We start from the raw sequence: 15,072 nt of genomic DNA, 5'->3' as shown, positions 1-15,072 counted from the left end.
GCTTTAAAAGTACCATAGTATTTATTTTTTTCTAATTAAGATTTATTCATAACATTATACCCAGTAAGAGAAATTTATTTTCTATTTACGCATAGCATATTAAAGTTTAATTATGTTAAGGAAGTGTAACAAAGTGTGCAACTCGACTAATACCGTGTGTTGATTTTAACGCGACGACATACTGCTGCAAAAATTATAGACCTACGAGGATATCTGGCCCAGTGGCCATAAGTCAAGCTAAATTATAATAGCTCAATAGCGCCTTCCTGTCAATGTCAAAAAAGTGTTACAAGATTCTTTTCGTATTGTAGCTGTCATGTCATAATTTTATTTATGCAATTTTGTATGCGTATGTGGGTTTAACATATTTTATAACAGAACTAACCGTGATTGCAGCGCCTCTCACTGGCCCAGATAACCTTTTTTGTCTATACACGACATTACACATTAAATGTCACAAAACTTTTATATATCATTGTATTTGAACCGGTCGACAAAAGTCAAACTGAATTATAATAGCTCACTAGCGACCTCTCCAATGTCAAAAAGTGTCACAAATTGATTATCATAGTGTAGCTGTCTTTTTCTATAGCTATGGATTTATATATGTTCAGACAACCTTGTAACACTATAAATGTGTTTTATTAAAATCTAGTTCAAAATTCGTCATATATAAACTTGAATTTTAACAATGAGAAATAAATTGACAAAAAGAGTCAACAAACGCGAGTTAAAATATTTAATAGGTAGTTTTTAAAATAAAAAATATAATATAGTCTTGAGCTATCGTTGTCTCCGTTTTAGTCCGTAATTGATGTTTTTATTTAATAATTATTATATTCCTACGATGAGTGACTTTGATGTAAACTCAAATTGTTACATAATTAAAAAGGTTATCTTTACTGAACCTTTATCACACATATTGACAAAAATATAAAATGTTTAATTATTTGTGATTCTGCATTTACGTAACGTAATATTTACAACGCCTAGAATCCATACAAAAAACTAAGCAATCGAGTATATTCATATTTTTAACATGCAAGGGGAACATTTGTACCTACAGGCGGGAATTTATTAAAATATAATTTTTATGTTCTGTACAATTTACCCAATATTTATTTGAAAGTAGGAATAAAACAAAATTTGTGATTTTTTTTCATAATTCAAAAGTTAGATCTCATAACATCTAATCTAGATTAGGTCGCGGACCTGGTTTCGATTGTAATTTATGTTTTTTTTAATTGCTTAAATTTGACTGAATTTTGTATGAAATAAATAAAATAATAATTTTTTTCAATTCAAAATCGAAACTGAATATTTATCAGTGTAGATAGTCACATAATCTGCATTCGATGTGTATATAAATAAAAATAAAATTATTAGTTTATTACATAACATGAATAAGAAATAAGTAACTTTTTGGTTAACTATAGAATTACCGTATAATTTTTATATAGGACAAGTTGCACGTAATTTTCTTAAAAGCAATGACACATTTTTATTAAACAAACCATTTGGTATTCATAGTTACATATTACACACAGGTCGGAGTATTATTTTGGCCTAACACGAATCAAGCTTAATAGTGTTGTATCGATAACGGCTAGATTGTATTTGATGACTAAAAAGTAGTTATGTAGGTATTCCTTACTAGTCTAACTCAAAATGTTGCCACTATATCAATGTTCTGCTTTGTAATATATTATGTTATTTATTTTTATATTTCTTTACGGTTGTATATTTTCTTTTCTTGTAGTGATTAAATTTTATTTTTCTTTAGTCTCCCAGATGAAAATTTTGCGAAGATTTCAGATTTCAGAACTTAATTTGTTGTAAAAGTCGAATAGTCGTATTAAAAACCATTATGGAGTATTGTAAAATAAAAATAATATATTCTGTATAACACTTTGTTCTTAAAAAATATTTAGTTCAATTATCACAATTAGTTCTAGATATATAACCTGGATACTTTTCTACTGAAACCACCGCAACACTTGTATGTAGAGAGAGCACATTGGTTTTACGTACAATATGAGTTTTAAATTGATACTGGTCTGATAGACCTCGTGCCTTATTTTCATTTTCTTTGCTCAATTCACTGGCTCTTCATAATCTTTATATTTTCATAGCAAACAAAAAAAAAATGCTATGAAAAAGCATAAGAAATTATATTCTTTCTTCGCTAAGGCAAGATTTTACATTTAAGTTTGATCGATTAAAATACCTCGACGTGCTCGTAGCTCGCAGGGAATTTGTATAGATGACTTTTAATATTTTTTTGGAAGCGTGTGTTTCATTAGCCGTTGATTGTTATTAACTTATTACCAAAGATGGGTTGGGTTGGTGGGTGGAAGGAAATTAGGCGGATCTTTTTCTTCATAGCTTAATAAATAAAATGTTTTGTATCTTTTATAAAATGCAAAGTTAACGATGTTTTTTTTGTTATTAATAATAAAAATGTGATTGACCTTATAGAGTTAGATAGGTGAGATAGAAATGGTGTTGTATCAAACAGCAAACTGCCAAAACAGTCAGATTCTGCATCAACGTTTACCAGTTCCATGATTTTGTAAATATCATTAGAACTATTATGTGTCATTTAAATGTAAATTCAAATACGACTCGACCTCATTGGAATCTTATAAGGAACATCAGTCTCCGTACACCAAACACAATATAAGTAAGGCGAAGATGTTCAAAAATATATTTGGTATCCAGTCAAAAACCATTAATGTTGCATACTGTTTATGAAGATCCACCGCATACATGTAAGCCTAAATGATGTTAAATTTATAATTGATAAAATAAAAATATTGTGAGACCAGTTGAGTTTTATATAATATTTCTATGGCAAATATGTAACAAATGGCATTTTTGACATTATTGAATGCTCTTAAAATCTGCATTCTAATGTAATAATAAAATCAAGAAATAAATTTACAAAAACGTGTTTTATTTTTTACTCTCTAGTTTAATAAATTCTGGGCTTGTGTTAATTAAAGTTTCGATCGTTTCTTTCGGGATTTAGACGCCTCATAGTCGCAAAACACTAGATAAAAGTCGTAAAATACTGCTTTTTTACTGCGTAAAACACAACCAACAAACAACACGATAGTTCTAGAAAACAGATAAACGTAATTAGTTAAAATGTAACAACTTGCGATTGAATAACTATAAAAGAGCTGAAAGGTTTATGAGCTTATTTGGATGTGACCGACCTTCCGTAATTATAAGTCAAGCCAAGGAGAAGACGTGATTAGTAAATTCAAACAAAGTGAAATCATTTGAACTAGTAGGCTTATAGATAGCAATAACAGTAGATGTCCTAGTTTTGTTTTAAAACAGTTAATATTCTTCGTTACCCCTACTTTTCGTGATTATCCTGTATATGTAGAAAGATTCAAAATCGAAGTTTTTAATTGCGTAACCATTAATCCAGCAGACAATGCAAAATAATGGTTATCCAAAACAACATTATAACCTTTGTGACCTAAGCGTATGTATTGATAAATCATTAACAAGACTTGTTATCAGGAATTCGTAATGTTCGTAGTCATTTTCTTACATTCATTGGGCGAAGATCACTGCTCTTGTCAAATAAAATGGAGAAATATATAAGTATAAAGGAATTGGAAGAAGCCGCTGCTTCCGTGTTACCAAAAGCTGCCCGAGACTACTACAAGAGCGGGGCAACGGACGAACAGACGTTGCAAGAAAATAAACGCGCTTTTCAGAGGTAAGTTTTCCGAAAATTATCCGTACAATTTACGAATTTTAAAGTAATATTAAATCCGTTACATAAAATCAAACAGATTGCGAATTCGTCCAAAGTGTCTAATGGGATTGACTGATTGTAACCTGCGAACAACAGTATTGGGAAATGAAGTCTCTATGCCGGTGGGTATATCACCGACGGCTATGCAGAGGATGGCTCACCCTGATGGTGAAATAGCAAATGCCAAAGGTAAAATACAAAAATTGGTAATTATAAGTTTTATAAGTCAAATACGTAACTACGTATCTGTGGAATTCCAGCCGCCGAAAAGGAAGGTGTGATCTTTACACTAAGCACTCTCGCTACAAGTTCTATTGAAGAAGTAGCTAAGGCTGCTCCACGCGCTGTAAAGTGGTTTCAGCTTTATATTTACAATGACAGGTATGTATTTATGTGTTTATTCATTTCAAGATTTATAAATAAGTAGCTTTCTCCCGCGACTCCGTACGCGCGAAATTAAAAAAAAACTTTATAAGTAACCTATGTGTTCTTCCAGACTGTTCCACATCTGTGCCAAATTTCAACAAGATCCGTATAGCAGCTCCGGAGATACCTTCAGAGAGATATTGAGATATAAAGATGTTAATATGACATGTTTATTTATAATCTAAAAATTTTCTTTCAGGGAAGTTACAAGGAATTTAGTTTTGAGAGCCGAGAGGGCAGGTTACAAGGCAATAGCATTAACAGTTGACACTCCAGTTTTCGGCTTAAGAAGAGCTGACGTCCACAACAACTTCAGTTTGCCCCAGCATCTTAGGTACATGTTTACGAACTTTCCTTATATACTTACAAAATGCACCAGTAGTTATTAATTTCCATTTGTTCTCTCTATGTAAAATAATATTAGTTAACTAATATTAAACATTCAAGCACTGTAAATCCAATATTAAGAACGCCATCTGTTATTAAGTATTAAAAACAAAACCAGGGATAATTTTGTTCTAATTTTCAGGCTTTCAAATTTCGAGGGCTTCCTTTCAACTAAAATACACTCTTCGGGTGAAGGGAGTGGTTTAAATACTTATGTTAATAATCTTTTCGACAAATCGTTGACATGGGATGAAGTTAAATGGTTAAGAAGGTAAGATACGATGATAATTTGAATTTATACGTTAAAAACATAAGACCATCTTCTTAAGGTAAACTATTTTATAGCATAACCAATTTACCAATAATAGCGAAGGGTATCCTCCGTGGAGATGATGCCGTTAAAGCTGTGAAAGCAGGATGCTCTGCCATCTTAGTTTCAAATCACGGCGCTAGGCAGTTGGATGGCGTTCCCGCATCGGTAAGTATCAATAATATAACAGAAATAATTTTGAAAACTCCAAACCATAATAAACTAGCTTTTACCCGCGACTCCGTCCGCGCAGAATAAAGAAAAAACTGGGTAAAAATTATCCTATGTCCTATTCCTGGTTCTAAGCTACATGCCCACCAATTTTCTGTCAAATCGATTCAGCCGTTCTTGAGTTATAAATGGTGTAACTAACACGACTTTCTTTTATATATATAGATTGTCGAAGTGATATGCAAATTATTGTTCTATAAGTCGAATTTATTCTTCCAATATTTCTATAACGGAAATAATTGTAATTATGTTTTATATGTTACAGATCGAAGCACTACCTGAAGTAGTCGAAGCCGTTAAGCATTATAATGTGGAGGTGTATATGGACGGCGGAGTCTCTACCGGCACGGATGTCTTTAAAGCATTGACTCTTGGCGCCAAAGCGGTAAATTCCTTAACTAATAAACTTGTTAGTTATTATTAAACAAAAAACTTACAATTGTAAAATATTTAAAGCTTTAATTTTAGGAGGAGTAAGAGTATTTCAACTAGCGTGTACATTATTTTGTAGGTGTTCGTAGGTCGTCCGGCTCTATGGGGTCTAGCGCTGGGCGGACAAGCTGGTGTTGAACGTATGCTCAAAATATTCAGAACTGAACTGGAGTACACTTTCAATATCGCAGGTATACTGAAGAATTGTTTTTAAACCATATCTCTTTTCTATTCGCGTTCAAACTCTATCATCTTTCACACATAAAAGCTGACAACACACGTGTAAAGCAAAATTAAGTTTCTTTTATTTTCTTGTTTGTTTTTCAGGTACATCGTCGGTCGCCGACATTACAAAAGATATGGTGGTTCACGAGTCCGCATACAGTAAACTATAAACCGTCTGAATAAAAATCGTTAACAATCCATGTGAATTCTTATTCCAAAAATTATATAGCTATTAAAAATAACATTATAAAATGAATAACCTGTTTAATGTTACATGAAAACACACAGTCTAATCATATCAATTTATTTCAGTTTTAACAAACTTTAATTAAATTATACCGACTTTACACTGTCGGGTATTCTGGAAAACTTGAAAATGTTCGTTCCTTTCCACGATAAACTACTTTAGAATTAGTTTACGATACAAATTGTAGAGAACAGTAGGTGTCATGTAATTTTCTTCCCGCCAAAACGTATTCGATATTTTCTGTAAATGAACAATTTCAATTTGTATAATTAGAATTTATTAAATTATAACTGTGTATAAAAATAATTATTTCTTATTTTTATTACAAGTCTCGTATTTATTTTTGGAATAACAATAATTACCTTGAAATTACATCCGTAAAGATTAATTCCCAATTTAAGTTTATTAACGGTTTCTTTGAGGAAGTCATCGTTTGAAAACTTTCGTTTGAGTGATAATGTATCATTGCAAGTATTACATTCGTATTGTGCTTCTTCCATTAAATCGTTCAAGTAACTGTTTGTGCTGTTCTGCTCTAACATGGCGTCTCTCTGCCTCATATAATTGGTGAAGCTGTTCGCATACTGAGACTGTCTCTCACTATTGGAGTTTTCACTTTGATTAAGGCTGTCCTCTCTTTTCTTAGATCTGAACACATTTGTAACACTCTTCATTATTGTCGTACAAGTCTCGTTTATAACATCCAATATCCTACTGGCTCCAAATCTCCTTTGAACACTTTCGTCTTTATTACTTTTAGTGTTAATTTTTAATTTAGAATCAATGGATAAGTTTTTATATTGTTTCTTGTACGTTTTATGTATAGGTCTTGGTGTGAAATTTTTTGATTTGTTCGTTTTAGTTTGTTTAGGCGTCGAGGCATATTTTGGCTTAAAATCTATAATATTCTTCTGCGTGTTTTTCTTTTCTTCCTTGCAACAATGACTCTTTTTTAAAATTATTTTTTTATTAGAACAAATACTTTTATCATAATCATTTTCTTCGTCTTTGAAGTTAATATTTGTAGAACTTTTAACTGAATTATTATTCAATAGAAACGAAAGTGAAGAAATATCGGTTTTGTTTGTTGGTTTCTGTATACTAATAGAATCTTTCGTATTCTCGACAAAATTATAAGCATTTTTACATCTTTTATTCGAAATATGTGATTGTGATGTATTTATTACATTGGGATTTATATTTTGCTTTTGTTTGAAATTTAAAACTTCAGTCATAATATTTTTCAATAACTCTGAAGTATCCTCCATTTGATTAGATTTGAAACTGTTAACAATTGGTACATGCAGTACGTTGTCATCTATCATACGTGTATTTGTTTCCTCTTTATTTAACAAGTGTTTGTTATCTTTCACTTCTTTTACGTAATCTGAAACTAATAACTATTTCTTTAATAATACATGTTTCCCTACTAACAAGAGGGTAAGGTGTCACTCGTTTCGTATCTTCCGCATCGTCATGTGGATCAGTCTTTAGTTCAGTGTATTAATTATGAGTAATTCAATAATATCATAGAAATTATGACCTTGAAATATTCTTACCATGTCCTTTCAAATTTAATGTGTAAAAAATTATGGACACCCATTGACCCACCTGTGAAGAGAAAATGTACGATACATCCACCTAACTGTATATTTCTTACAAACGATTATTATTACATCGAAAAAGGAACAATGGTGGAGGGTAACAGTTGTAAATGTCGGCAAAAACGACATCTGTTGTATTAATAGATCGGCTCGCCTGGTGCAATACCACGACTACACAGAAAACAGGTGTCAAGTAGAAACAATTCCGCGTTTCATCTGATGAATGTGCATGCCGAGGGCCTAATTTTAGTCCTCTTTTCTTCCAACCCTTTTCTTTAGGAAGGGGAAGTTGGTTTTGACGGAAGATGGGACACATAGGAAGGGGAAATATTCTCTTTCTATGTCTCCCTCCTCCGTCGATTAAAGGTAACCAACACGTCTGCAATTGCGGATGTCTATGAGCAGCGCTCACTTCGCTATTTCGGTGAATCCAGATGGTCGCTTACTCGTTTGCCAACTTACAATATAAAAAGCGTTTACTTTGTCTTTGATATTAGATTATTTACAATATGGAATGCAAATTAAGTACCCACTTGAGAGGTAGATCCGTACATTTGTTTTAAATCTTTCAAATCACCAATTATATCGGTATCATTTAAAATTTTGTCTCTAACGTCCGGATTTGATACGACAGTGTTTAAAAGTTGCAAACATCGGTCGTATTTCAAATATTCCCTAGAAAACAAAGCATGTTTATTTTAATTTTAATGATTTTCTTTAGGCAATTATTTGATACTACAACATTTGTAATGCATGCCTGTTGAACATACGACAGCCGCCACTCTTGTAGAACAATTGGGTGTTCCGTTCGTTGTTACTCAGCAAACTTTGCACTACTTGGAACACGTGCTCGTTCCCCGGACGACAGCGACGCACGCACTGGACACCATAAAGAAAAAAATGACTCATAATATTGGTAAATAATGGAAAATATTCTGTCTTGAATACGGTACTTCATCTGTTAGGCTCTTGCTATATACTGTACAAACTATGCATTTACACTATTGTACCGATCCGCGTCAGTGACGAGACAAGATCTCTATTTATCCTTGTATTAACCATCTGAAACTTTACCCTAAACAAATACATACACAATATTTCAGACAGGCAAATTAATGAATGGGGCACTTACCACGGGAATAAGATGTGAGCAGTAGTTCTGATTACTTTCTGAATCAGAACACGAATCAGCGAGGCATCGACAAAGCGCTTGCCACGTATCCTGGTGCTACAAACAATCGAAACAATCACAAAAATGTTTTGAACACATTTTTTAGAAAAAGTGTTACATGAGATGCTTTTGTGAAGGTTTCGGTCGTATGATCTCAGGGAAAAAATAGTTGTAGACTAAAAGAGAATTTCCTAAGCGCATGTTACCAGTAAACCATTAATGAAGAGATTAGCCATGGCCATCAGACATCCGCTAGCTCGGATCATATTCTGTGCATAGAGAACTTGTGCGCGGGCTCTAGTACTCGCGGCGTCGTCCTCCGTGTGCAGAAGGCCCGCGAGGAAGTTTAAAGTTATATTAGACTTTTTTTGGTGACCCTTTGTTAGTATCTCACACATTTTATCGTATAAGGGGTTAAATTTGATTATTAGTTCTCGGTCAGGGCCCTGAAATAATTATTAAGATAAAGGGAAATTATCTCGTTACTAATAAAACCTAAATCCTAAGATCTACAAGGAACTATCGAATTAAAACAAGACGCAATCGTTTAGTAAAAAAAGAATGCCTATGAAATTTTTTACAGCTAAACTAAAAATAAGGGAAAAATATTACATTTGACATCATATAAATTGTTAAAATAGATATCAATTTAATTTGTATCTGATTGTCATTCGATAAGTGAATAAGTTCTAAGATTCGATAAATATCATTTTTTGTGACATGCTCCAAAGATGCTGCAAGATCCTGTAAAAGAGATGTTGTAGTAAATAATAACTATTTATCCAAATGATTTGAAATAGCTTCTTTGGTAACTCACGGGCTGTACGGATGAACTTGCATCTTTATTCAGACATTTTAATAGCATATTACAATAAGTACGATCATGCGGCATTACTAAGAATCCAACTTTTAATTAAATTAAATTGTAAAGTATATATGCAAAATTCATTTGGCGCAATTTTTGACTGATCTGTCTTACTGATAAATAACTTTTTTTAGCCCATGGCGCAGGCTATAGTCTTTCGACCATACCGCCTAGTCTTCACATCACTTTCAACTTTCAATTAAGTTAGTGTTTATGTTTAATTTTATATACCTAACTGTTTTATTAGTCATAATGCCAAGGTGGAAGCATATTCACCGGCCTACTTTGATAAAATACGGGCCCCTAATTTTTTTTTAATTATTTTGTTATTCTTCTATTAAGAATATTATCGCATTTTAGTATGTCTTCATCGGTCTTTTACAATATTGGGCTTTTAAATTTTACCGCGCTGTTTACTGAAACAGCATTGGCAGTTTGTCTATGATTTAGCTTTTAATTGACTTATTGACTTGCTCTTTGACATTAGCAATTAGCAAGTTATAAGTTTACTTATATATGCTCTTTGTTTACCGACTACAATTGTAAACAATCGTGCTAGAATTTTGTTTTTCGATTATAATTTTGTTAATTCTGATGATAAACAAGTCAATTTAACTCTAATCTGAACAATAACATACAAATTAAAAAAAGTCATGGACGTCGTCGAATTACTTTCTTTTAAGGTTATATTAACTTAATTTATTCACTTAGGTTTCGATTTAAAAAGGTCCTCTTATTCAGTTAAATAAATGACGCTAATTAAACTTTGTACAATCTTTCTTAAGATTACACAGATTGATAAAATAAATTCAATAGTTGTCTATGTGTTCAATGGTATGTATTTGTTTTACAGCCAACTCCAACTCCAAAACGACCAAATGAGGAAGATAGTGATGGTTCCGAAGATGAAACATCCAAACCATCAAAAGCGCGACGTATGGCTTTAAAAAATGAAAGAATATCTCAACTTAAGGGCCAAACATTGCCCAAAGAGCCAATGATTACAGATAAAGAAAGGGAAGATATCCTTAGATTTGTGGAAACTGAGACAACTGAGGTATCTATTTTGTAATTATAACACCCTATATACAATTTATAGCTTATTTGTATTATTCATACAAGTTTTTGTCAGAAATTTTTGTAAAATATTATATGTACTTTTATTTGCAGGGTGAAGTGCTTGATGATACCGCTGTAAAAAAATTAGTTTTAAATTTCGAAAAGAAAGCTCTTAAAAACAGAGAAATGAGAATCAAGTTTCCCGATCAACCTGAAAAGTTCATGGAGAGTGAAATTGATTTACATGAAGCTTTGCAAGTAATCACACAAATAAACAGAATTAATAAATGTTCATGGAATGACAATTATTTATTCCTAAGTGACATATTATAATTTTCTTCAATAATCAAAATTAATATTGGAAATCAATTTAATTACTAACAAACGAAAATTGACATCGAGTTTGTATACCTTGATAAGAATTCATACAAATTATTATTTTCTAGTATAAGCTTCAAGACTTGTGTTTTGAAACTTTCAGGACCTGAGTGCTGTTGCTACAGTCCCTGATGAATATCCTCTATTGGTAGAATTAAAATGCATTAATTCCCTTTTGGAATTGCTGTCACATGACAACACTGATATCTCAACCAAAGTTGTAAACCTACTACAGGTGTGTACTCTATAAAATTAAATAATGATTTTTTTTATCTAAATATATTTACGAATTAATTACAAAAAGCTATGAATAACCATTTTTTAAAGGAAATTTTACATTATAAATATGAAGTGGTCCTGTGGACTATTTAATATTTCAAGGATGTTTACACAAGTTTTACTTTTATAGGAATTGACTGATGTAGACATTCTGCATGAAAGTGAAGAGGGTGCTGAAGAGTTGATCAAAGCCTTAGCTGAAGCAGATGCTCCTGCTTTGTTGCTGCACAACCTCGCACGGCTTGATGAACAGGTGCCAGACGAACGGGATGCTGTACACAACACATTGGGTATAAAGATAGTAAAATATAGTACTCCATACTGTAGTTGGCACCTTAGCCAGAAGAGTAATAGAAAAATGTTCCTATTAAACTGATGTTTTTCTTGTTAATATTTTTTTACAGGTATAATTGAAAACATTACTGAATTTCGTCCAGAATTGTGTCATGAAGTTGCTAAACAAGGATTTATACAGTGGATACTTAAAAGACTAAAAGTAATACATTTTTACATATTTTGTATTATATTATCAAAAAGTTTATTAGCAGTAGATTTTTTAACACTAGGTTTATTTTTTTCAGTTAAAAGTACCATTTGATGGAAACAAATTATATGCCACAGAAATTTTATCAATACTGCTCCAAAATACTCCAGAAAATAGGAAATTGTTGGGAGAATTAGATGGAATTGATGTACTGTTGCAGCAGTTGGCGGTAATATATAAATTTACGTTATTTAAATCTGTTTTGAAATCAAAAAATGTGTTGACGCACTGTTTTTATGCTTATAGTTTTATAAAAGACATGATCCAAGTGGTGCGGAAGAACAAGAAGCAATGGAGAACATGTTTGATGCACTATGCTGTGCTCTGATGGAATCTTCTAATAGAGATCGTTTCCTACGCGGCGAGGGATTGCAACTTATGAATCTTATGTTAAGGTAAAGTATAACAAATAATTCCTTTTTCACAACATAAAATATAGAAATAAAATAAATTTGGCAAAATAGCGATCGTCATCCTAGATCTAAAAATAATTTATGTTAACTTAATTACAATAGAAGCATCAAAAAATTCAATTTCTAAATGTGTTATTGCAGAGAAAAGAAAATGTCTCGGAATGGTTCATTAAAAGTGTTAGACCATGCACTGGCCGGACCGGATGGGAAGGACAACTGCAATAAGTTTGTAGATATTTTAGGTCTTAGGACTGTATTCCCATTGTTTATGAAAACTCCGAAAAGAAAAAGATTGCTAACTGTTGATCAACATGAAGGTAAAGTTTAAGATTATTGTAGTTTTTATTCAAAATAATTTAGTGATTAAAGTTATTTATTGAATAGTGAATACATGTTATTATTTACAGAACATGTAGTTTCTATAATAGCTTCGATGTTACGCAACTGTCAAGGCAGCCAAAGACAACGGCTTTTGGCAAAGTTCACTGAAAACGATTTGGAAAAAGTTGACAGACTACTTGAATTACACTTTAAGTATATGGACAAGGTGGACAGGACGGAAAAAGAAATGGAGGTATTTTTAAGTTTTTTATAGTTTGTTTTTCAGGTGTGTAAATTGTATTAATAATTATTTATTTTGTGTTGTAGCTAAACAATGACGACAGTGACGATGACGCGCAGTATTTGAAGAGATTGTCCGGCGGCCTCTTTACTTTACAACTCATTGATAGAATTATTTTAGAAGTAAGTTACGTCTGTGATACTAATCTTACTAATATTATAAATGCGAATGTTTGAATGTATTGATGGAATGTTTATTAGAAAGTATCTACAGAATGGTTCAACCGATCTCGCTGAAATTTGTCATTGACGTAGAACTTAGTCTTGAAGTACTTAGTCTAAGGGTACCATTTAAGATTTTTTTCTAATCCCAGGCGGATGGAGTCGTGGGCTACAACTAGTTGCGTTATATACTTGAAAACCGCTTTACGCATAAATATAACATGTCTATCATAGAACTGCTAGTTTCGAGTGCTGAAACATTGATACTAAATATAAATAATCATCTCAGTTATTCAAACAATGAGAGTTGTAACACAAAGTTAACTATCTGAGTACGTCATGTAATGTTTTATATCCGAGATATATCAAGGAGTATAGTCGAATTTAATGACAGTGAGAAATTATATGTACAAATCTTACTGGCTGACAATGTCATTTATTGTCTATGGATTTATTTTAGAAAGTTTCAGTGCTTAAATTTAGTCTGTTTATAGCTTTTAAAATTCGACAATACTTTGTATGAATTGTATTAATTTTTACATTGTAAGGTGTGCACCGCGGGACCATCCACAATAAAGCAGCGCGTGCAACACGTGCTCTCGTTACGCGGCGGATCTCTGAAGATTATACGACACGTCATGAGAGGTATGTATTCGTGGATTTTATTAATTAACATATAAAACCAGAGCTTGTTTCTTATCTTACTTCTATAAATACGAAAGTCTGGATTTATGGTTGGATGGATGGATGTTTGTTAGGTTGTATCTCAAGATAGGTTTAACGGATCTTAATTAAATTTGCCACAGATGTAGAACATAGGTTGGAAGAACACAGGCTAAGTTATTTTTTAATTCAGCGTGGACAAAGACGCGGGCGACAGCTAGTTATTCATAAAGTATCACAAAACGACAGAAAAGTTTACGTTTTTTATCAGAGAATGGTTAGATTGTCTGTTTTTCAATGTTTGTTTTTTTCAATGTTCAAATTTGCAGAATTCAGCATATTGTTTTTTTTTTTTGAACAGAATATGCGGGCAATCTTGGTGACGCCGGTAGTGAAGAATGGCGTCAGCAAGAACAACAGCATATATTGCAATTAGTCGACAAATTCTAAAGTTGTAACATACCTGTAAGGAAATTGACAAAAAATAAAACAATTATTTTAACATGAAACCCTTTTATTTAATTTCAAAACTATTGACTAAAATAATAATTACTGGTAACAGAACAAAATAATATAAAATAAAAACGATCTTATTTCATAATATAAAATAAAACATAAAACTGTTGAACCTCTTGTTCACAATCACTATTTTTGTAAAATACATTTTCAAACATTTTGTGCCCTCACAATAATATCAAGAAATTGATTTGTTCAAATTTTCTACAAATTCGTTAAACTTAAAAAAAAACTGAAAATATTGCTGTTAAGTTGAAACATCAATAACAGACAACTTGTATTGTCAAAATGTCTATCCTCGGTCTTCAATGTTTCTCTAACCGACGGAATCGACCGGCAGTGAGATCTAAACACTGTCTTATTGAGAACGAGAATTATGACAATAAATTTTTATGCCCGTCTTTTGACAGTGGTAACCCACCAGGTAATAGAATGTACAAAACATTCATAAGAATACATTCATAGAATAACATCAATAAAAAAGTGTATTCAGTATCAAAGGCACACGTCAAACTCAATTTGTATGTGGTACGTCTCACGTACAGTCCTATAACTACAAAAACAAATAAGCAAATGACAATCAAACTATACACAAACCGTAAATATAAAGTTGAAAAGAAAATTTTGTTTTATTTAACACGTTCAGTATCGGAAAATTGCTTAGCGAGTGCAGACGATATGAAAAAGGTACGAGGTATACGAGCAGACATCACAAAAATCATAGGAGCACGGAACGTGTTAACCTTCTATATGAACATACA

General features: G+C 32.0%; 3 protein-coding genes across 3 annotated transcripts; 2 read left to right on the top strand and 1 right to left on the bottom strand.

Moving 5' to 3' along the window:
• The first annotated feature begins 3,430 nt into the window (after positions 1-3,430).
• On the top strand, positions 3,431-5,987 carry LOC106712303 (hydroxyacid oxidase 1). Its single transcript, XM_014504811.2, has 9 exons — positions 3,431-3,739; positions 3,816-3,967; positions 4,039-4,159; positions 4,404-4,538; positions 4,734-4,862; positions 4,937-5,069; positions 5,398-5,517; positions 5,644-5,755; positions 5,892-5,987. Exons 1-9 carry the CDS (start codon positions 3,606-3,608, stop codon positions 5,957-5,959), a joined length of 1,104 nt encoding a protein of 367 aa, XP_014360297.2. The 5' UTR covers positions 3,431-3,605; the 3' UTR covers positions 5,960-5,987.
• LOC106712247 lies at positions 5,978-9,703 on the bottom strand. Its single transcript, XM_014504741.2, has 8 exons — positions 9,629-9,703; positions 9,424-9,555; positions 9,018-9,257; positions 8,773-8,868; positions 8,398-8,519; positions 8,174-8,315; positions 6,399-7,157; positions 5,978-6,276 (listed from the first exon to the last, which is right to left on the bottom strand). The coding sequence occupies exons 1-8, from the start codon at positions 9,701-9,703 to the stop codon at positions 6,190-6,192; spliced, it is 1,653 nt and encodes a 550-aa protein (XP_014360227.2). The 3' UTR covers positions 5,978-6,189.
• Positions 9,704-10,186: 483 nt separating this feature from the next.
• On the top strand, positions 10,187-14,282 carry LOC106712320 (beta-catenin-like protein 1). The gene is made up of 13 exons (XM_014504834.2): positions 10,187-10,359; positions 10,530-10,733; positions 10,847-10,993; positions 11,217-11,348; positions 11,523-11,682; positions 11,797-11,888; positions 11,974-12,105; positions 12,183-12,331; positions 12,491-12,666; positions 12,757-12,923; positions 12,998-13,093; positions 13,681-13,777; positions 14,157-14,282. Exons 1-13 carry the CDS (start codon positions 10,330-10,332, stop codon positions 14,243-14,245), a joined length of 1,671 nt encoding a protein of 556 aa, XP_014360320.2. The 5' UTR covers positions 10,187-10,329; the 3' UTR covers positions 14,246-14,282.
• The last annotated feature ends 790 nt before the right edge of the window (positions 14,283-15,072 follow it).

Source organism: Papilio machaon, chromosome 3 (assembly GCF_912999745.1).
Source record: "Papilio machaon chromosome 3, ilPapMach1.1, whole genome shotgun sequence".
Lineage (NCBI taxonomy): Eukaryota > Metazoa > Arthropoda > Insecta > Lepidoptera > Papilionidae > Papilio > Papilio machaon.
Note: the sequence above shows the minus strand (reverse complement) of the source record. Positions and strands in the feature narration are given on the sequence as shown.

Coding starts and splice junctions, on each gene's coding strand:
- LOC106712303 (XM_014504811.2), top strand. CDS start 3,606: ATGGAGAAATATATAAGTATAAAGGAATTGGAAGAAGCCGCTGCTTCC. Junction 5,070..5,397: donor TGGATGGCGTTCCCGCATCG/GTAAGTATCAAT, acceptor TATATGTTACAG/ATCGAAGCACTACCTGAAGT. Junction 5,756..5,891: donor GTACACTTTCAATATCGCAG/GTATACTGAAGA, acceptor TTTGTTTTTCAG/GTACATCGTCGGTCGCCGAC.
- LOC106712247 (XM_014504741.2), bottom strand. CDS start 9,703: ATGCCGCATGATCGTACTTATTGTAATATGCTATTAAAATGTCTGAAT. Junction 9,556..9,628: donor CAAGTTCATCCGTACAGCCC/GTGAGTTACCAA, acceptor TCTCTTTTACAG/GATCTTGCAGCATCTTTGGA. Junction 8,316..8,397: donor GGCTGTCGTATGTTCAACAG/GCATGCATTACA, acceptor TTTGTTTTCTAG/GGAATATTTGAAATACGACC.
- LOC106712320 (XM_014504834.2), top strand. CDS start 10,330: ATGGACGTCGTCGAATTACTTTCTTTTAAG. Junction 10,360..10,529: donor TCGAATTACTTTCTTTTAAG/GTTATATTAACT, acceptor TTTGTTTTACAG/CCAACTCCAACTCCAAAACG. Junction 12,106..12,182: donor TACTGTTGCAGCAGTTGGCG/GTAATATATAAA, acceptor TTATGCTTATAG/TTTTATAAAAGACATGATCC.